The following is a 22,702-nucleotide window of genomic DNA, read 5'->3' on the forward strand; positions in this document are numbered from 1 at the left end:
TCTACAATGTCATCCTTGTCCCAGGGGCCTTCTTGACTTCAGTAGATCGAGTGGAATCTTATCTCCATATCCCCATCAGACCATGCCACCACAGACTTCTGAGGTTTGCATACGGCAGGAGACAGTATCAGTTCCTAACACTCCCATTTGGCCTGTCCTTGGCCCCCAGGGTTTTTACAATGATGTTGGTCATGGTAAGAGTCAGACTCAGGTCACAGGGAACTCACCTGTATCCCTTCCTGGACAACATCCTGATCAGAGCTCCATCACTGTCAGCAGTGCTCGAGGCTACATCTTGGATGTGGAATCTCCTCCATGTGCAAGGCTTCATCATCAGTGCCAAGAAAAGTTATTTGGTTTTACCCAGGAATTTATTTTCTTGCTCCAGAGCCCCAGGAGGCACTATGCCTCCAACTGCAAGGACTCCTAGTGCTGTGCATAGGGATCGCTCCACGGGCACAAGCATGCATCAGAAGTCTTCAAACTTTCATATGAAAGATATAGGACTCCATACAGCACATGAAAAATCAAGCATGGGTTCCAGCACAGGTGTTCAACTCCTTTAACAGTGGTCAGTCCACGACAGCATCCACAAAGCCATGCTCCTCTGCCTTCCAAATCCTTTCGTCCTTATAACACATACCAAGGGCCTCTGGGGAGCTGAGACCAGTCAGGTTAGCTCTGCCAGGGTTCCAGGCTCGACCCTAAGAGGGACCTACATCCTGGTTCAATCAGACAATAAGCCTATAGAGGGGTATTTAAACAACCACGGGGGAACTAGGTGTCTGGCACTACACGTGGAAATAACAAGGTGAGCAGAACAGTTCCTCATTTCCCTCAGAGCGATCCACATCAACGGGCACCTGAACCCAAAGGCAGACTGGCTCAGCAGGCACGGGTACAATTCCTTGTGGTGCCTGCAGCAGGAGGTTTTCTATCTCCTCCTACACCCCTCCCACCCTCAGTTTTGCACGATGATGATGTTGGGACTCCCTCCAGCCGACCTGTGCGTGAATCATACAAACGCAAAGAGGCCCAAATACCTCACAAGGGAAGGGAGGGAGGCAGACCCCGGCTCCAGGAGGACAGATGCCTTAGCACAGGGTCGGCCTCAGGGCCTGCTTGACACCTTTCCACGAGGAGAGCAGATCCCAGTAATACTGAGAGCTTCCCCCCTGGCCTCAGCGACCTTGGTTCCCACACCTGACACTGCAGCCCGCGCTCCAGCCTCAGCCTGACCCGACATACCTTCAAAGCCCCCTTCCCCCCATGCTGGCCCGCTCCACAAGCCTGGCCTCCTCCGTTCCCTGCCCAGTCCCATCCCCACGTCCTCACAAGCCATGCCCCCCCCCCTCCCCCGCTCCCCCTTCTTCCAACGGTCTCCAGCGTAGGCGGAGCGGGGTCTGACTCCGCGCAAAACCCGCCCTAATCCAACATGGCGCCTCTCCCGCCCTCCCGCAGCTGCGCGCGCGCGCGCGGGCGGGGAGGGGGCGCTCTAGGCCGCGGCCTCAGTCGCCCGCTCGGGGGCCGGCCGGAAACAACTGCCGCGTGCCTTCCGGGGTGAGAGCCGGAGAGTTCGAGGCGCGCGCGGGAGGAGGACGCGCTGGGTCCCCGCCCCACTCCAACCTACGGGCCGCGGGGACTCTTGGCGCGCGCCCGGCCGTTGCCGGGATGTGGTGCTGCCGGCGCGTGGGGCGGGAGCTGCCGAGGCCGCTCCGCCAGCGGCTCCTGCTGCCGCCCGGCTGGGGGTCGCGCGCCGCCGCCGCCTCTGCCGCCTCTGCCGCCTCCCTGCCCAGCGCGAGCCCGGGCGGTTTGTACGAGGCGCTGGCGGAGTCGGCCGCCGTGCACTGGGCGGAGAGCGGGCTGGTGGCGCTGCAGGCGGGCACCGGGCTGCCCTGGTGGCTCAGCATCGTGTGCGCCGGCGCCGCCCTGCGCACCGGCCTCACCCTGCCGCTGGCCGCGCACCAGGGCCACATCCTGGCCAAGGTGGGTCCGGGGGGCCGCGGGGGGCCGAGCGGGACGTGGGGTGCCCCGGTCCCACCTTCCGCTGTTCCCGCGCGGGCACCTGGGGGCGCGGGGGGAGGCGGTGGTGAGCCCTGCCCACGAGTCTCCCCCTCCCGCACCCCGCTGACACGAGCCGCTCCCTCGTCTGGCCTGTCACCCTCCCCACGGGTGCTAGCCCCTGGGGCGGCAGCGGCTTGAGCACGAGTCAGCCCCCTCACGACACCCCCTCCCCCCTCTGTGTCTACCCCCCCGCCCCCCTCTGTGTCTACCCCCCCCCCCCGCTAGTCCCGCTGCTGTTCTAGCCCGCCCCTGGCAGGTGCTTGTCCAACCGGCTCTGAAAAAGCCCCAGGGACGGAGATTCCACAGCCTCCCTCGGCAGTTTGTTCCAGGGCTTAGCCACCCTGACGGGGGCTTTTTCCTAATCTTCAGCCTAAACCGATTTAAGCCCCATTGCTTCTTGTGCTCTCCTCCGAGGTTAAGGAGAATGATTCTTCTCCCTCCTCCTGGGTCTGCGTATTACCGTAGTGCCGAGCTGGAAAACAGAAGATAACCTCCTTTGCTAGTGAGGGGCTTGGCAACCTGTGTAGCCAAGGAAACTTGCTGAGAGTTTCCTCATGCCTGCGGGTACCCTGTGCCTACAGAGCTGCGTGGCTCTGTTGCGGACCAGCTGTCATGTACCCCACCATGTTGCAATGTCACATGATGTGTTGGGAGAGTGTAACTAAAGTAGTGATGTCGCACTGTAATCTAATGTGATCTGTGCCACTGCTCAGGAACAGAGTTAAGACTGACATAGCCTAGACAGTATTAACACATGGGTGCTTTCTGGCTGTGTCCACATTAATTTTAACAAAATATTCCCACCAGTGCTACCTCTAGCTCAGCTGCCTTGGTGGATGCCCTTTTGTAGACAAGAGTTCAGCGCTTCGAAATACTAGATATGCTGCCTCATGTATATTCTGCACACAATACAGTCTAATCCATTTTATTCTATAGCATTTATTATGTATATGTAATATGTTATAGCATGATATGCTGTGTACATGTAAAACTAAAATGTACAATTATAAAAGGCTTAAACCAGGTACTACACATAATTACTACTCTATGAAGAATCACAACTCATTATGTTTAATTTTCTTAGTGTGTAAAAATGAAAACCTAGTTAAGTGTCTCCACTGTTGAATATGTTTTTGGTAAGCCATTAGGATGATATGAATCATTTACACAACTCTTTCAACACCACTGATGTTCCCCAGAGGCCTGCAAACCAACCAAGTGCTGGCTTGTTAAAATATTTTATAGTTTGAAACCTAACAAAATCACAGTAAAGTGTTGCAGGTGAAGCCTTTTGAATCACAAGATAATATACCTTTTGGTATTTATTGCACTAAAGAGAGTAGACAGTGTGTCAGCAGTAGTGGTTGCAGTCAAATACTTCACTGCTAAAGAGTTGCAGAATCCTTTGCAACCCTAGAATTACAACAGCCATGTTTTATTTGAGTAAAGAGGCTGTATTTAATCAAGTTTGCTTTTATTCTGTGTGTTCCTGTCTACAAGATGTGAGAGAATACTTTCCCCTCCTTTGTAAAGTATTTCAGGAAATCAGGATAAAAAAGCATTGTGAAAATGCCAAGTATTTTATTAGTTTCAATTTAATATGAGGCAATTGCTTTGTAATAATGCACTTAGAATGCAAAAAGTAGTGCCAAAACCAGAGCTGCTGGAAGGTTACATCCAGTAGTGCAGGGATGGCCAACTTGAGCCTGAGAAGGAGCCAGAATTTACCAATGTACATTGTCAAAGTGCCACAGTAATATGTCAGCAGGCCCCTGTCAGCTCCCCCTCCACCCACCTGCAGCCCCAGCAGATCAGCACCTCTCCCTCCCTCCCCGCACCTCTCGATCAGCTATTTCATGGTATGCAGGAGGCTTTTTAGGGGGGAGGAGCGAGGGCATGGCCGGCTCAAGGGAGGGGAAGGGATGGAGTGAGGGCAGGGCCTGTGGCAGAGCCGGGGTTGAGCAATGAGCACCCCCGGCACATTGGAAAGTTGGCCCCTGTAGCTCCAGCCCAAGAGTTGGTGCCTATTCAAGGAGCCCTATATTAACCTCTGAAGAGCCACATGTGGCTCCGGAGCCACAGGTTGGCCACCCCTGCAGTAGTGGTTCAGCTAATGTGGAATTGAAATAAGTATAATCACTGGCAAAGAGTGCAGTAAAATTTTCTGTAGATACTGCTTGTAATGTTGCAGATTTAACAGACTCAGCCTAACAGTCCTTTGTGGTACATTGATTTCTGGTTAGGTTTTTATTTTATTTTAATTAACTCGGCAGTGAATATCAATAGCACATCCTTTGTGGCTGCAACACTCCTTATTTAGTTGGGAATTTACATTTTCAAAGCACTGAATAAGGGTGGAGTATTACTAAAACTCAGCTATTAATGTGCCTTTCTCAGGAGAGTCCAAAATAGTAAGAGCAGAAGTGTGGCAGGAAATCCAGGCCAGGAAATCTTTTTCCTGTTTGCATTTTGCTACTGGTGAGGCTTGAGAAAATGGACAGAAAATAGTAGTTTTGATTTCACCATACAGAATGACTTCAGGCATAACTCTTTTTTTCGGACAATTAAAGTAACTTTAAACTGGTGGTGTTAGTTATTGGCACTACATGTCTGTGTATATACTGAACCAGTTATAATGCAGGTATGGCAGACTCATTTTATACCAACCACAAATTCAGAGGAGGTAATCCTCTAGTGTGGTTTTATAAATAGATGATGTGTAGTAATACATCTGAATGGTAGTAAGCCATACAATCTATTTTGACCTTGCTAACTAGTTGTCACATGATTCTCTATATCAAAATAAGTATGGTATGTTGTGGCCATCTTTTCTACTTTTTAAAAAGCTATTGAGTAGTAGAGATGAATCATGCCAACTGTGATATAGTCCTTGTATCCTATACAGCTCTCTGTACCATTTGTGTATTTTGCCTTGTTCACAATCAGGAGTTCTCTAAGAACAAATATATTAATTTCATGTTTAGTCACAAATATTACAAATTCTCTTACCAGTACTTCTTCATACTTGTATCTTGACTGCGTATTTTGCGTATTGACTGCAAAAATGTAATACTCCATTTTCAGTGCCACATCCCGGGCCTGATCCTATTGAATTAAATGAGATTTTTGCTATTGACTTCAGTGGCTGCATAATCATATCTTATAAGGCTGTTCAAAACATGGGTGAGGGGTTCCACCACAGTGTTTTTTGTAAAAACAATTGTGTACAGACCCTTTTATATACCTAAAAACCTATAATGAATTGTAATAAAAAAGTAAGTACAAGTGTTGATTGCATCTCACCTGGAAAGATTGATTGATGCACTTAGGACGGAAGAACCCAATGCACAGCTACAGACTAGGGACCGAATGGCTAGGCAGCAGTTCTGCGGAAAAGGACCTAGGGGTGACAGTGGACGAGAAGCTGGATATGAGTCAGCAGTGTGCCCTTGTTGCCAAGAAGGCCAATGGCATTTTGGGATGTATAAGTAGGGGCATAGCGAGCAGATCGAGGGACGTGATCGTTCCCCTCTATTCGACATTGGTGAGGCCTCATCTGGAGTACTGTGTCCAGTTTTGGGCCCCACACTTCAAGAAGGATGTGGATAAATTGGAGAGAGTCCAGCGAAGGGCAACAAAAATGATTAGGGGACTGGAACACATGAGTTATGAGGAGAGGCTGAGGGAGCTGGGATTGTTTAGCCTGCAGAAGAGAAGAATGAGGGGGGATTTGATAGCTGCTTTCAACTACCTGAAAGGGGGTTCCAAAGAGGATGGCTCTAGACTGTTCTCAATGGTAGCAGATGACAGAACGAGGAGTAATGGTCTCAAGTTGCAGTGGGGGAGGTTTAGATTGGATATTAGGAAAAACTTTTTCACTAAGAGGGTGGTGAAACACTGGAATGCGTTACCTAGGGAGGTGGTAGAATCTCCTTCCTTAGAGGTTTTTAAGGTCAGGCTTGACAAAGCCCTGGCTGGGATGATTTAACTGGGAATTGGTCCTGCTTTGAGCAGGGGGTTGGACTAGATGACCTTCTGGGGTCCCTTCCAACCCTGATATTCTATGATTCTATGTTTCATTATTTGTTTTTGTTAGAAATACTTTGGCATTCTCACTCAAGGTCCTCAAAAGTCCAACATATTTGCAGGCAACAAGCACCCACAGATGCATGCATTTCACTTTACAGTACACATACAAGAAGATATGGGGTAGAGAGACTGGTTGCAGATGAAACTCCTTTATTTTGCTGTATAATCATTTCTTCCTTTTCTTTAGCTAGCTGGAAAATTTGCAGCCTGAAATAGAAAACCTAGCTAAGCGTCTTCGCTATGAAGTTTCAATTCGTGGGAAGCAACTGGGTTGGTCTGAAAAGGTTGCTAGGTAAGATAATAATTGTACAGTATCTTACAAATCCACTTGGGCTGAACATAAGAGGCATATATAAAGATGATGGCAATATGTATATATAAAAAGGCTCTACAAATCTGACACTAAAATAATGGATTCTGACTTCCTATTTTATTTAAAACTTTTCTGTGTTATTTACATAAACATTTAGGGAATATGCTCATTTGAAGCACTGAATCTGTAATGGTCTAAAACTTATAAGGCCAATTCCTGTTTCCACTGAAGTCAGTCTGGGTTTAGTTGTTGACTTCAGTGGGACCAAGATTTGACCCATAGCTATGGTTTCTAAATCTTTCTTAGGAGGGGATGGCAGGACCTGGCTGTGTCAGCTTTAGTACATCCAGTGATTCCCTTATGCAAGAGGAATCCCCAGCTGACCTGGTATGGTAGCTCCATCTCCTTTGCACTGTCAGAGTGATGTAAATGGGACAGAGTGCAGTCTGAGAATCTGGCCTGTGGTCTGTACTCTGAGGAGCTTGTAGTCTTAAATCAGATAAATACAGCACACAGAATAAGACATCGAACAGTATTGCTAGGAAACAGTGATGGTGAAGAGGTTAACATTAGAAGCCCACAGAAAAGAAAAGGGTTTGAAGGGTGAGATTGGAGGTGATTGGCAGACAACAGCTGGAAGGCTGTCTTAGGCCATAAAGGAAGAACTCCCTGGTTTGACTTCATTCACCTGGTATTCCAGTGCAATATTTGAAATGAACTAAGTGTGATATGCAACCTATGGTTTATTATTTTAGAATTTGAGAAGTTCTATTACAAGGAGTTTTGTTTTGTTTTCCAATCAGGTTCCACTTCAGGAAGAATCTAGGAAGGATTGTTTCAGAGTTGTATGTTCGAGACAACTGCCACCCCTTCAAGGCCAGTCTGTTGATGTGGATACAGATTCCAGTGTGGGTGTTTGTTTCCATAGCTTTGCGTAACTGCAGCGTAGGTGCAGCAGACTCAGAAGGTGATCATTGTGAACAGTTGTACTGAAAATATACATCTGTTTTGATAAATACACTTCTCCAGTTACAATGTTTACAAACATAATTTGGTTTTAAATGTAAGAATTTGAGTTGTTGAGTTTGAGATGTAAGATTGTTGAAAAAATAGCCCAAACACAGCTAAGTGACTAATACAAATAATACTGTATTTGTAAGACTTTTGAATAGGCATGTCATAGATGCTATGCCATTGGTCCATGTAATCCAGAAGCCTACCACTGGCCTATTCCTGTACTTTTTGCACCCCGAATTGTTCTGGTAGATCAGGAACTCAGTGCATCCATAGCCACAAAATAACCTTTCTGTTAATTTGCCAGCCGTGCCTGTAAGGATATTTCTATGCTGCACTATAGTGCAGCTCTGAGCTGAAAGAGCAAAGTGGGATGCATGGGATGATCAGTTAACAGCAGTGCTGGAATTTGAGCTCTAGGAACAATCTAAAACATGTTTGGTCTGCTCCTTGGGCACTAAATTATTTTGTGTGCTTTGCAAGCCAAAGTAATAGAAGTCATACTTAGTATGTAAAGATACTAACGCAACAGTATGCTTAAAATTAAACTGTGGGGTTTTCTTTCATTATAAAGCCTTAACTTTAAATAAAATAAAATGCGTTCATCAAGATGATATTTTATTTTATGCTGTCTGCAGTATTGGTGTTTTGACCATTTAAAAACTAGATTATGATATGCAGCATTAACCTAACATTTGACACTTTTGCGTTTGATTAAAATACCATGATATCTTGTATTCCAAGTCTAACAAAGTACTTTGGTCACTGCGAGTTCCTGCATTGGTGAATATTGTATCTTTAATGGCATCCCCCATATGAGAGAGACTTTTCAACTTCAGTGGGCAGATCTTAAAAATAATTGTAATGTTTCTGTTCCTCTGGCACATGACATTGTTTAAATTGCTAAATATGATAATTATAATAAATAACTAGTCATTTAGCCCAATAAAGTTTAGCTACTATTAGGACATTTTTTTATTGTTATAAAATTTTTGCGGTTAGGGACAGAAGATTCAGAACAAGTTATTTTTCATCATCTGTTTGCCCCAAATCCTATCAGCCTGCAGTTCTCACTAATAATTTCCTTTTCTTGTTAGATGGCAGACTGCCTTCACTTTTTAATCTTTTGGATTAAAAGGTTTTTTTAAAATAAATCATTATATACATAAAGAGAAACTAATAATTTGTGTTTGCAAAGTGAATTTCCAACTGATGCTTTGTAAGAACCAGTTTTTTAAGACAGTGATAAATACAACATTCTCTCAAATCCACTGTTTGGAATTCTTTGATTTCTATATCTCCTTTATATCATATAGTGGATTTTGTCTTGTAGTCATTTCACAGTCTATAAGTAGTACAGTTTTCAAATGTATATATGTTTGATTGTGAGTAAGACTTGAATGTGAGTTTATGCTACTACCTGGCAGGGGAAGGAGCTTTCCTACTTGGGATTTATATATTTCATTACATCAGTTCCTTGCCCTGGTTCTGAAGGAAAGGAAGGATGATAAAATTGCCAGTTGGCACGCATGTGTGCACACAAAAAAATGGATTGCCACAGAATAACAAAAATGTTTACTTTGAAAGTCCAATTTAAAAGCAAAATTATGCATAATTTTGACTGACTTTAAGGAGCAAGACATACTAAATATATATATATGTATTTTAAACAGTCCTTGCAGTTCAGGAACAGCTGTCAACAGGTGGAACCCTGTGGTTTACAGACCTTACTGTACCAGATACTACATGGATTTTGCCAGTCTCACTTGGGCTCCTCAATTTGCTGATAGTGGAGGTATGTTGGTGGTGAATGTTGGACCATTGTAAAAATTATAATTCTTTCTATAAAGTTAGGACCGGTTCACGACTACCTTACAAAGTGTAAAAATACCATGGCAGCTTCTGATTATAAATATGCACCTTAATTCATGATCTAGAAGGGAAAAACTGTATAATTGTTTCAAGGTTGAGGTCGTATGGGTCCTGCACATTGTAATTGCTGATAAATTCTAATGTGGCATTTCAGAAACGGACTTTAAGTAGGTTAACCTCAGAAAAGTTTACTCTTCACTCCAGAGTGATTCCTGTGAGAATACTTTAATTAGCGTACTGCATTTTATTAACACTGCAGCTTATAAAGGTTACGGTTTTGGTGTGTGAATAATACATTCCTGTGGGCTGTATTACTGGTGGCTTTCTTTTCCTTGTTAGAGTGATGTAGTTCCACTTCTCATGTATTGTAAGTGATGATTGTGGGTACAGTAGGTATGATTCTAAATGAGCTGAAAACTTGATAAAAGCAAACTACTTAAAACTATTAAGTTTAAAATAGTGATTGAGAAAAAGTGCTTTATTGTTATTTTAAGAAAGCAAAGGAATGGAGAAACTGGAACCTCTTATAGATATTATTATATTGACCACGGCACAAAAAATGGGAGTGTGCTAATAAAGTTTGCGAATGATACAAAGCTGGGAGGTATTGCCAATTTAGAGAAGGACCGGGATATCATACAGGAGGATCTGGACGACCTTGTAAACTGGAGTAATAGTAATAGGATGAAATTTAATAGTGAGAAGTGTAAGGTTATGCATTTAGGGATTAATAACAAGAATTTTAGTTATACGCTGGGGACGCATCAATTAGAAGTAACGGAGGAGGAGAAGGACCTTGGAGTGTTGGTTGATCATAGGATGACTATGAGCCACCAATGTGATGTGGCCGTGAAAAAAGCTAATGTGGTCTTGGGATGCATCAGGAGAGGTATTTCCAGTAGAGATAAGGAGGTTTTAGTACCGTTATACAAGGCACTGGTGAGACCTCACCTGGAATACTGTTTGCAGTTCTGGTCTCCCATGTTTAAGAAGGATGAATTCAAACTGGAACAGGTACAGAGAAGGGCTACTAGGATGATCCGAGGAATGGAAAACTTGTCTTATGAAAGGAGACTCAAGGAGCTTGGCTTGTTTAGCCTAACCAGAAGAAGGTTGAGGGGAGATATGATTGCTCTCTATAAATGTATCAGAGGGATAAATAGCGGAGAGGGATTATTTAAACTCAGTACCAATGTGGACACAAGAACAAATGGATATAAACTGGTCATTGGGAAGTTTAGACTTGAAATTAGACACAGGTTTCTAACCATCAGAGGAGTGAAGTTTTGGAATAGCCTTCCAAGGGAAGCAGTGGGGGCAAAAGATCTATCTGGCTTTAAGATTAAACTCGATAAGTTTATGGAGGAGATGGTATGATGGGATAACATGATTTTGGTAATTAATTGATCTTTAAATGTTCATGGTAAATAGACCTAATGGCCTGGGATGGGATGGGATCTGAGTTACCCAGGAAAGAATTTTCTGTCGTATCTGGCTGGTGAATCTTGCCCATATGCTCAGGGTTTAGCTGATCGCCATATTTGGGGTCGGGAAGGAATTTTCCTCCAGGGCAGATTGGAAGAGGCCCTGGAGGTTTTTCGCCTTCCTCTGTAGCATGGGGCACGGGACACTTGCTGGAGGATTCTCTGCTCCTTGAAGTATTTAAACCACGATTTGAGGACTTCAATAGCTCAGACATGGGTGAGAGGTTTTTTGCAGGAGTGGGTGGGTGAGATTCTGTGGCCTGCATTGTGCAGGAGGTCGGACTAGATAATCATAATGGTCCCTTCTGACCTTAGTATCTATGAATCTGTGTCATCAAGATTAGCCAGTGCATCTCAGCACTTAACTATTTGAACCCATTTTCCAAATGAACAAGTATCGTGCAGTTTCTATATTTATACATTCTGGTGGTTCTTTGATTAATGACTGAAAACCCATCTAGTAGTGAAGAAAGTTTACTTCCACTCCTGAGAAGTATGCTGTCCCAACATTGAGAACTCACATTGTATTGTAAAAAAAAAAAAAAAACCCATTCATCACTTTAAAAATAGAAAGTAAAGAGTTTTCAGTTATTTTTGACAGATAAACCTTTTGTCTCTTTCATAATTAAAGCTAGTAAACATTGCATAGTACATGTATTTGAGAAGACATATGTTAAAAGAAGTGTAAAATCAAGAATGTTTCACTAATTTTGAACTCAAGCTTTTTTTATAAATTTGTTACATCATAAGCAGGAATATGTCCTACACATACAACAGAAGTTCATAGATATTGGGGCACTACACACACAAGTCTGTGGTCTCTTTTTGGCATTCTTGATGAGTCCAAAGATGCTCCTTCATTGTGGGAGGAGGCAGGATCAAACAGAAAATAAAATAACAATTGAAAGGAAAGAAAAGTGGCTTACACATTAAACCAGGCTTCATTATAAATTCTTGTTGATATACTGAATTTTTTGGAATAAGAATGAGAATGCTTATGTATATTAAGAATAAAATATGTAAAAGAATCTTGATACCCCATGTTCTTGCTCTTTTGCAAATCTCTGCAGAAATAGTTACTATTTAATCTCTCTCTGTTATCTATCACAGTCCTCCTCATTGCCTTCATGTGTCTTGATTTCATTCTTGTTCTGTTTTATTTTTTCCAAGTAATGTGGATTAGGACAGTTTTGCAAAATGAAAGTCATGGTTTGCCTATACATGTTTTGCTTCCGTTCAATTACTCATTAAGCAGGTTGGGGATAATGGTCCATATCTTCTCAGTAGCCATCTCTCAGAGGACTGTGCTTGAGGAAAAGGTGCTGGAGGCTTATTCAATGTGCACAAGCTATTCTCTTAAAATGTTTTAGGTGAATGACTCTTAGTCTTGGTATAAAATCTGCCAGGAAAGGATTGAGTATTAACTGTAAGGCACCAAACAAATTAAAGGAAGGAATTTATGAACGTTTTAAATATACTTGATTTGAGCCTCCTAATAATTGAAAAGAATGTGAAAAGAATATTTGGGTGGAACAAACCTGTTCTAACATTGACTGTGCATGTTTAACTTCCCTTGTATTAAAAAATAAAAATCTTTCTCTGGTGTGTGTGTATGTTGTTTTCTTTTGGTTTTGCCTTTTCAGATCTTTGCTCTGCGAAAACTTGAACTGTCCAGGTTCCAGAAGTACGCTACCAACTTCATTCGAGGCCTGTCAATACTGATGATTCCTATTGCTGCAACTGTACCTTCAGTAAGTACAAAACATAATCGTATGTAGTATGTGAGACTTTGCATTAGTCCGTGCCTGTGTTGGCCAGACTTGGTTCATGGTGCTCTAAGTGCCGCCCAAGTGCATGATCTATATGGTGGACCATACTTGATATTACACTTCATACCATTTTAATAGCAATGACTTCACTCAAGTAGTAGTGTGTGGAGGATTTGTAATCTATAAGGGTCACCGTTCAATATTGCATACGGGAAAGGTGCTGTTTGCACTTACATTACATTAGATGCAGCCTCTAGGGTCTTCCGAAAGTGTTATGTGCGTTGTTACAAGCGCTGCATGTTTCATAATATATGAGACACAGTAACAAGTAACGTGCTCCAAGGAGCTTGCAATCTATAAGACAGACATAGATAAGACAAGATGGCCATCATGAGAAATCCCCTAGCAGAAAGATAGGCTGGGAGACCCATGGAAGCAGTTGACTTCAAATGTTAAACAAATGTGATGTGGTGTTTTTTGGGTCTCCTGGAAGTAATACTGGAACTGAGTGTTGCTCATTGCATGGCAGAGAGGACACAAAGTAGTTACTAAGACTGGCATCACTATAGAAAAGAGGTTGATAGAGAAAATAAGAAACAAGGTCAAGCTGTCAGTGGAATGGGGTTTTTAAAATTTGGTTTTGTTTTAATTATTTTGCATATAATGTGTATTTTTATGATTACACTGTTAGAATCCAAAAAAACTATTCTATTAAATAGCCTATTGACAGTAGGTTGATCTAAATCCTACTATGCAAACTTTTACTGGAATAAATGAGATTTTTACATGGTGTTTATACTATGGTACATGTTCAATATGGATTGTTGTTTTTTTAAATTAAAAGTAGCTGCTTTCTAGTATTTTTGCCAAATACTAAAAAGAAAGAGCCCACAAACTCATTGTTGCTAACATCATTTTTTAAAAGTTGAGTTTTAGAAAATATCTGGAGTTGGTCTATATTTGGGTTGACCTTGTGAATTGAAAGGCAAACCATGTTCATGTAACTAGAGACAGATGACGTTGCATAAAAGGTTTATTTACTGTTAGATATGAACAACCTATAATTTAGATTTGCAGAATTTTCCGTGAGAGAATCTTGAAAATGTTTTTAGAGTAGATTTGTATGTGAAGAAATGCATGTTTAATTGTGTGTTTGAAGGGGTTAAGAGATTCTTGTACATAGATGGGCTTATCAAGCCTATTTAGACTAAAAGAGGAGAAAAGTTTAAATATGAATTTAAAACAGTGGGTCCTGTAGTTTTGTCAAATTTTAGCATAGATCACATTTTTACAGTAGAGTTCAGAAACCCTGAAAAATAGGGTTTGTAATGGAAGCATTGCTTAACCGCAGTTATTTATTTAAGGGTGCATATGTAGGAGAGTTGACTTTCTTAATAAGAAATAATCAATTATTGTAGTTTGTGAAAAGCTACTGGAATTGCAGTGCTTTTATTGCCTTTTGGGTTGCTGAATGCTGTGTTCCTCTCTCCTTGCAGTCCATGGCTTTGTACTGGTTATCCTCCAGCTTCATGGGACTCTCACACAACCTGCTACTGCGCTCTCCAACTTTTCGTCGACTCTGCCACATACCGAGGACCAAGTCTGACTCAGACACTCCTTATAGGGATATAGTCTCTGCCTTTTATGCTAAGTACTTTTTAAAAAAGTGATTCATTTTGCACTGGTGGAAGAACTACACTATACAGGCAACTTGAGTAATTCAGAAGTCATATTGTTTTGAAATGTACCTATTTAATATAGGGGCAAGTGTATGCTACCACACTACATCAGCACAGTGGCACTGATGCAGCTGTACTGCTGTAGCGCACCTGGTGAAGAAACTCCTTGCTGACGGGAGAGCGTCTCCCGCCAACATAGCACAGAGTGGACACTGCTTTAAGTCGATGTAACTTATGTCGCTCAGGGGGTGGCTTTTTCACATCCCTGAGTGACGTAAGTGGCATCAACTTAAGCAGTAGTGTAGACAAGCCCTGGGTGTCTCCTTGAAACAGTTAGAATGTGAAAGGCTGTTGTTGGGATTGTATTTTTCCTAATAAAACAATGGTTGTCTCTGACATCAAGAAGGGTAATTGTACTAACTTCTTGGTGCAGTGCAAAATTGTTGGGATTTTTTTAGTTCATGTGGTATTTTTGTAAGTTGTGTCCAATTAATAGCAGCTTCTTTCCTTTTTTGGTAATACAGAATGAAGCTGGATGTTAAAATTGTGGCTGATGTAGCTCTGCTATTTACACTGAGTCTGATCTTAACTGCAGGCTAGTGAACAGCAACATGTAGCTTTACTTGAAGACTGAATGGGTCACTGGTTTAGTAATGGTGTGCTAGATCTCTTCTCTCGGACACTTGTTCTGGTTCAGGTTCAGATTCAGTAGTTGACCACATGTTGTCAATCTGTTGGCCCATGGGAAAGTTCTACTGACAACTGAGATGGTGTTTTTGTGAAACTACAAAGGTGGATTAATTGCCCACTCGTTTGCAGTGTCAGCAAACTAATCTGAAATAAGATAGGAATCTGTGGATTTACACAGCATGAGGAAAGGTTTACTGCTACTATCCAGGGGAACAGGTACAGAACTTTGACTCAGGATACAAGGGTTCTGTTCTTGGCTCTCATGACCTTGTGTAAGTCACTTCATCTCTCCATATTTTAGTTTCCCTATGTATAAAATGGGTATAATTATACTTATCCTGCTTTGTGTTTTTAAAAAAAAGCATCATGTGAAAAAGCATATTATTCTGGCAGTAGTCGTAGATACTGATCTCACTTTGTATAGAACTATGTCACAGGGCTCTGCAAGACCAAAAAACCATTGTTTTATATGTCATGTTCACACTGTGGAATGTTTAAGTTCAGTGTCCATAAAGAGAGGAATTAATTATGACAACATAAAATTGAAATGAAATGATTATTTTAATTGAATGCAAAAAGATGCAGATATGGGAAGCCAGTTCAGATAATTTATTAAATTCACAGTATCAAATGTAGAAGATGTTGGGGCTACTCACTGCACACATCGAAAGAATACATAACATAGTCTTTCTGACAGCTGTCTGCACTCACACCCTTCTCCTTTGTGGGTTCTTGTCTTGATTTGCTTTCATCATACATCAGCAGGCAGTTGTGCCTTTGTTCTGATGGATCCTTCAAGTTAAACTCCCTTTCCATTGAAGTTTCACAGCCCTCTCCCAAAAATGAGATTTTTGTTCTTCTAACCAGATGCATTTTAAAAAAGCCACTCTTGGATTCCATGCTTGTTACCTTTCCCTCCCATTCCTTCTCCCTGTTTGTATCAGACCTCCTTGTTTGCCCTAATCTTTCCAGTTTGTTTGTGTCTTTTAGTGTAGATCATGGTTACCCCCTCCAAGAGCAGAGCATAGAGGGAGGGACTTGTTTTATAAATGACAAAAGGCTGGATTCATCTCTTATTAAAATCAGTGAAATGGCGCTTATTGAATTCAATGTTGGTTTTGACACTAAATTCACAACTACTGAAACCAGAGCAAGAAGCAGCATATTGCTTGTAATCCTGTTTTCAGTGTTTGTCATAGCACTGGGACAAATTCATATTTGCTGAATTCTTACGATCAGTGTTGTATTTGGCCCATTAAACTTTAACAAACTGAATCTCAAACTAAGTTCTGTAGGGAAGAAATGCCTGCTGTCTCCATGGTTAGAGACGAGTGGGGGGACCTGGTGGAGGAGAGAGGAGTAAGTAGGGTTCCAGGCAGGTACAGAGAAGAGAAACAAGCTGACTGTTTGATACTCCTTAGCCAATACTGAAGAGAATGGGGCGCTCTGGTGGCTTTGGCTGTTTCTCAGATAACACAGAAGTGCAGTTGTTGCTTCGCCAACTGGCTGAAAAGCCTCTTGCCACATACAGCTGTGGATGGTGTTAATCCAGGATTTGGCAGGTAAATGGGGAAGGTTTTTCAAATATTTTGTTTAAAAATGTAAATGTTTAATTTGTTAATCTTGGAGTTATTAATCTCCACTCCCCCACACCAGAATTGAAATAAACATTCCATGTGCATTTAGAATACATTCTCTGTAGAGAGCATAAAATATCCCCGTACTTGCTCCAAAAACATTGAAATATCTTACTAGTTTTACTTTATCATTAAATTGAAGTGGATTTAGTGCTTCCATGTAAAGTGGTAGATTGACTGCCTTGCAGACAGAAATCCTTCATTCACAAGACAGGCACTAAATTGGCAGTTTCCCTACTGTGTTCTTACTGATGACTTAGAAGAGGTACCACCAGTGGCAGAATGAGGGTCGCTCAGTGTCCAGGTCTATTAAATCCCTGCCCTCTGCTGAGAATATTGCCAGTTACAGTGTTAATTTTTGTAATGGGGTTCTCACCTGACTGTACAAATAGCAGTCAACCCTCACAACATCCATGTAAGGTTAAGCACATGAAGGTTAAGACTAAATTTTCTAAACTGCCTTCTAATGCTAAGTGTCCAGCTTTGAGGCACTTATGTAGCATGGGTGTTCTTTTTTTGCTTTTTTTTCCCCCAGGAGGTGATAAGTACTGCATCTCACTGAATTCAGCTGCCACTGTGGGAGTTCAGCACCTTTGGAAAAAATAGCCACAAAGTGACTCTTGTTGGACGCCCAATGAAATCAGTGGATGCTTTTGAAATTGTAAGTCTAAATTTGCACTCAGCAGCAAAGCTTACGAGTGCTGGGTGAGATGTATGGGAATAATGCCTAGCTCTTTTAGTGCTTATCAGTAGATCTCAAAGTCCTTTACAGAAGGAGGTAAGTACATTTGTCTCACTGTGGCCTTTATAGTCTAGTTTAGACCCCAGTTGTAATCATTTTTAAAGGGAGCTAAAACTGTTTAGTAGTACATTACTACTGAGTTGAAGAAAGCTAATAAACATGCAAACATGTTTGAGGCAAATGGGAAAGACTGACCTTGTGGGAGGCACTTAGGGTCTCTCGAGCACCCTACTCAGCACAGAAGTGGCCCATTGTTCAAACACATCCTTGGTTTTTTTTCAAATATCTTGAACTAGGTAGATATACTATATAGCCAAACAAGGCAATGATGACACAAAAGCAGATGTGTGTCTGTTTCCAATACATCCAGAAACATAACCTAGCTGTAGCATTTATGTCTGTATTTCTATTCTCAGTGTGAATGGAGATGCACTGAATCACTGGATACAGTCCATCACTTACACCCACTTTGCTGGGCATGCAATATAAGATGTGATAAGTACTTCTCCCCTTCCCTGACACCTGTGGAAAACACACTACTTTTCCAGAGATCCAGTCACAGCTAGTAAAACTACTCCTTCCAACAAAGAAATGCAGAGCAACTTGAGCACTGCATACACAACATTGCTAACTAGTGTAATCAAGGAAAAAATGCAGTCCTACAGTTTGCCTGGGATGCTCAAATGCAACACTAGAGTTTTCAGCAAGGTCCAGTTTAGTCTAATTTTTCAGTTACACTTACAAAAAAGAAAATAAGACTTGTCTGTGGGCAGATTGAGTCTGGCTCAGGTACTATCTGAACTCCCAGTTGTTTTCTTTTTGTCACTAGATTGCAACTTTTGGTACCAGTTTATGGTTTATTCAGTGACACAGCTTTAAAAATATAAGATGTAACATTGAGTTATTTACTCATCCTAAGGATTTTATATAGGTACAGTTATAAAAATCACATAGGATTATATATTCTAATATATAAATCTAAATCCTGAACTCATTTCTCATTTTATTTACTACTTTAGGGCCAGTGTGCAGTTCAAAAACCCAAAGATGTTCCCTGCCTCTATTAGATTAGTCAGAGATCCCTATCCTGCAAATACGCACCTATTTAAGTATAAGCATTATAGAACTAGTCATGTAATTACACAGGTAAGTGCAGGATTGAGGATTAAGATTTGATCCATTTTTTAATTGTACTTTTAAATATCTTAATAACCCACTTTACAATGTAACTTGCTTAAGTCTTGTTGGGTAGAAAAACGAGGCAGTGAAAAGAAATGAAATATTGGTCTTGGCACTCTACAAAATAGAAAGGAAGAAATAGAATGGTCTGTCCAACGATGCTTACAGGGTTTATTTCTCCTCCCTCTGAAGTCAATGGAGATTTTTCATTGACTAGAATTGGAGCAAGACCTACCCTTACTCTTATTCACATACATAGTACAATTGATCTCATGGTACTGCTAAGTTCTTGGCCTAAGATGAGTGAGTTTTTAGGGAAGGGTCAGATAACAAAACTAGAGATTCATAATTAAGTGTGAATAAAACAAAGGAAGAGAATCCAAAACTGATTATAGGCTCTCTCACAATCCGTGAGTAGACTGGAGCTCATTGTCACAGGATGTCATTGAGACCAAGAACTTTGCAAAATTCAAAGAGGGATTGGACATTTACATGGATAAGAATATTTAGAATAAGCAAATGAAAATAATGCTTACTCAACTTTGCAAAATGCTTAGAGAGCTACAATTGAAGAGCATTATATATCTGCAAAGTATAACTGTAATATACTTTTTCCTTGCTTCCTACCTTCTGTTAAAATGCATAAAGTTTCACAGAAGAAGCCTTATACCCCTTGTATTAGTTTCAAGGGAAGCTGGGAATCAATTTAAGCATAAGAGAATGTTAAGTATTAAATGCATTCTATCACATTCAGAGCAAGAGAAAAGGAAACATGGTACTACCTCTAGGTGGCACCTATGAGCTAAAAATAGGTTTATGGTTTTATATTATTACAGGGTCAGCAGCAATACTAACCATGCTGCTGGCTGTATTATGGAAAGTCTGTGCTTCAGAACCCGAATTGCATTTTGGGGGTACTACCATGGAAATCACCACTGTTTATCTGTGTTCTCTTTCAAATAGTGTGTGCACTTGCTGTATTTGCACAGGTGAATGTAAGAGTGGGAAATTCCTTTGTGTCCAGTAATATTACTTCTGTCCATTGGAAATAAGTTCAGAAGATTTCCCTAGTATTTATATTTTTGTATGTTAAATTGAAATTAATATTCCACTAAGGCAATGACATCGGGCAAAATCTGACTGGTTCAGGTTCAAACTGAAAACCTATTCCCCTTCTTGCACAATTAAAATAAGAATTTTTGATGTTAGGCCAGATTCATTCAACCCTTCATAGCCCTACTTTCAGAGGCAGTTCCAGCTCTTAGGATCCTAATTGTCCGCTGGGTCTTCCTCTTGTGTTCAGCTTCCCCTGATGTGGCTTACCATGGGCATCTTTGACATACAAGCGCACAGCAATTCCTTCAAGTTGCTCCATTTGTTTATCCCAGCTGGCCTCTTGGTGTGTTATATATAATACCATCAGTCATTTTATGCCTCCTGTGGGGCAATAGCATTCCACTTCATGCGTCAACCCCAGATGTCATTTGACATTTAGTCACAGCACAGAGATTCCATGAAGTTAGGCCCCACTTTTTTTTACCATTCAGCTGAACAAGTAATACTGTATCAGGGGATCTTTTAAGGACCGCATGCAAATCCAAAGTGTTAATGGACTTCCATCGCAGCGAAATTTGGTGGCAGTTAGCATCCATCACCTGCTTCTGTGTCTGCATCATGCAAATGAGGCAGCCTTTCATGAAGGTTGAAACTATCCTTCCTCAAAACCACAGGAGGAAAGGAAGATACAACATATTCAACTGGTAAGTGAAAGCCTCAAAGATGGGGGGAAACAGGCCACTGTCTTCACCTGTTCTGCAGTGTCAGCAGGAACAGCTGTGGTAAACATATGGAGCAATGCCAGGTTTATGTGACTTTTATGGAATCATTCTGGGAAAAGATTATCCTCCATCTTCATGGCAGTTATGTAAAGACAGAGGTCTAGTTTCCTGAACAGCTGGGTAGAGCATATGTACTATTAATATAAAGGGCAGTTTGCAGAGGAGTGGTGTGTGTTTTATTTGTTTTTGCACTGTTGAGATCTAGACACATAATATTTAACAGAAATCCGTTCTGGAGAAGATTTATAAGCAGCTGTGATTATCTGTGGATCCATAAATTTCCCCAATCTGAAACGGATACCATACATTTGGTAGCAGGTCAGCAGTCCATTTAGTGTTGCCAATGTTAAAAGTGATCAGATCTGGCCCTCAGAAATTCACAGTTGCTCTCGTAGAGAAAGTAAATTCTCAATGTTCGACTACATTTCAGAAAGCTCTAAATACACAATGTGGGGGGAGAAGGGTTGCTGTATATTTGTAAAATTGCAGAGGTTTTGTACATACTAAAAGTTTTAAGTAGTGCTTGTACAACTGTTCATTACTTAACAAATACAAATGCACTGAAAATTGTAATCTGCAATAAAATATGTAAAATTGTAATAAAATTGTGTATTAAGATTCATCTTGTCCTTATCTGAAATGTTGACCCAAGCTGTAACTAAGGAGGACTGTCTACAGTTGTGTGTCATTTTCAAACGTGAAGGAATCCTAAGGAATGAAAAAGTCTTCTGTGTGGCAGATTTCTGTTTTCACCTGGTGCTTTTGGAGCAGACCCACTTGTTCAGCATTTATTCTATTTTCTCCTTAAATTTACTGTATCTGGGCAGTATGACTGCTTAATGTTTGTCAGGAGTTTCTGTAACTTCAGTTATCTAGCACATATCCAGCCCATCTTGGCTTTTGCTAAACAGTCTTAATTGGTGAGGCACAAAGTTACAGCTTCTCCCCTCCTCACTCTGTTGAACAGACATTGGATTCTGATCACAATGGTTTTGCACCATGGGAGAGAGGAAAGTCAATACTATTTGTTTCAGCACTGCCTCCCAACGTTGCAGTTGACAATTCCAGCACTTGCTTTTTTGGGACCCGACATTGTTTCTGTTGCAGTAAATGACAGCACTACCATTGACTTTAATAGGAGTTGGATCAGGCTCTTTATTATTTGTATTACCATCAGGCCGAGAAGCCCGAGATCAGGAGATTTGGTCTCCTGCTTTGGTTCCTGAGTGCTCTAAACTGACTTCTTTTTCAGGAATAACTGTGGGAGTTAGTGTGCTCTCAGGTGGAGCTTGAGGAAAATGGAGGCTTGTTTTACACCTTAACAGGACTTCCATGATCCCTGAGAGCTGTGGAGAGTTCCTGAAGAACTTATCCAAGCCTGTGAAAGAAATTCTGTAGCCAGTCAGCAACAGTGCTTTGTACAGTAAATAAGGACTGTAACTGTTATACAGGCGCATTTATTGCAGTAGAATTTTTGGTAGCTGCCATTAAACCTGAACAGCATTTAATTAGTTCAGTAGTAGATACAGTATTTTTGCACAGGCTGCCATACTGTAAGGGCAAGACAGTACTTTCTCATGTTTTCAGTAACTTTACTGTTCCCAACAGTTGGTTTAGGCCCAGCAGTGAGTTTACATGATAATCTTCAATAACTGCCCTTCTGCCTGGGTTTGGAATTATTTGAAAGTGAAAATAAGCTGTTTTGCTTGAAACGCGTGTTGTTTTGTTCTTGGATACTCCAAAACATTTTTTGTTGGATTTACTGGAGCAATTAGGCATGCTGCAGGCTAGAGAGAGAATGACTACATATTCGAGTGGCTAGGACATGCACTGGGAGATCCAGGGTCTATTCCCCCGCTCCAGTGACTTTCATTATTTAGCCACAATGGAACAGCTTTGACAGGAGAGATGGAGGGAGCACTGTATCAGAATCCCCCAGAGGTGTGAGTCCCCTCTTCAAATCCTTTTTCCCCACTGCGGGAAAGGATGGATTGAACCTCAGTCTCCCACCTCCTAGGCAAGTGGTCTAACCACTGAGCTACAAGGTGGGTGCCATTATCTTCTTCTTTTACTGCTCTGGCTGGGTTTTAAATGGGACACCATCTGGTTGGCAGTCTTTGAGCATGCCTATCGGATCATGCCCTACGTGTGACTTAGGAATACCTATCTTTCCCTGGTTTGGGAATCAGGGGTATGTGTACCTCTGGTTGAGAACCACTGCTCTAGACTTTTGCTACCTCATAGGTGATCACAGGTAAATTTTCAGGTTCTTTTTTTCCATAAAGCTAAATGGGACCTAATCAGTCCTATAGCTAGAGTTGGGAGGTGGATA

The 22,702-nt window shown here is 41.6% G+C and overlaps 1 protein-coding gene across 1 annotated transcript; it reads left to right on the forward strand.

Annotated features, from left to right (window-relative positions):
* The first annotated feature begins 1,566 nt into the window (after nt 1–1,566).
* COX18 (cytochrome c oxidase assembly factor COX18) lies at nt 1,567–22,263 on the forward strand. Its single transcript, XM_073340379.2, has 6 exons — nt 1,567–1,986; nt 6,345–6,445; nt 7,270–7,433; nt 9,154–9,275; nt 12,480–12,587; nt 14,102–22,263. Exons 1-6 carry the CDS (start codon nt 1,672–1,674, stop codon nt 14,273–14,275), a joined length of 984 nt encoding a protein of 327 aa, XP_073196480.2. The 5' UTR covers nt 1,567–1,671; the 3' UTR covers nt 14,276–22,263.
* Nucleotides 22,264–22,702: the final 439 nt, after the last annotated feature.

This window comes from Lepidochelys kempii, chromosome 4 (assembly GCF_965140285.1).
Source record: "Lepidochelys kempii isolate rLepKem1 chromosome 4, rLepKem1.hap1, whole genome shotgun sequence".
NCBI lineage: Eukaryota > Metazoa > Chordata > Testudines > Cheloniidae > Lepidochelys > Lepidochelys kempii.

Coding starts and splice junctions, on each gene's coding strand:
- COX18 (XM_073340379.2), top strand. CDS start 1,672: ATGTGGTGCTGCCGGCGCGTGGGGCGGGAGCTGCCGAGGCCGCTCCGC. Junction 7,434..9,153: donor AGGTGCAGCAGACTCAGAAG/GTGATCATTGTG, acceptor TATTTTAAACAG/TCCTTGCAGTTCAGGAACAG. Junction 9,276..12,479: donor TCAATTTGCTGATAGTGGAG/GTATGTTGGTGG, acceptor TTGCCTTTTCAG/ATCTTTGCTCTGCGAAAACT.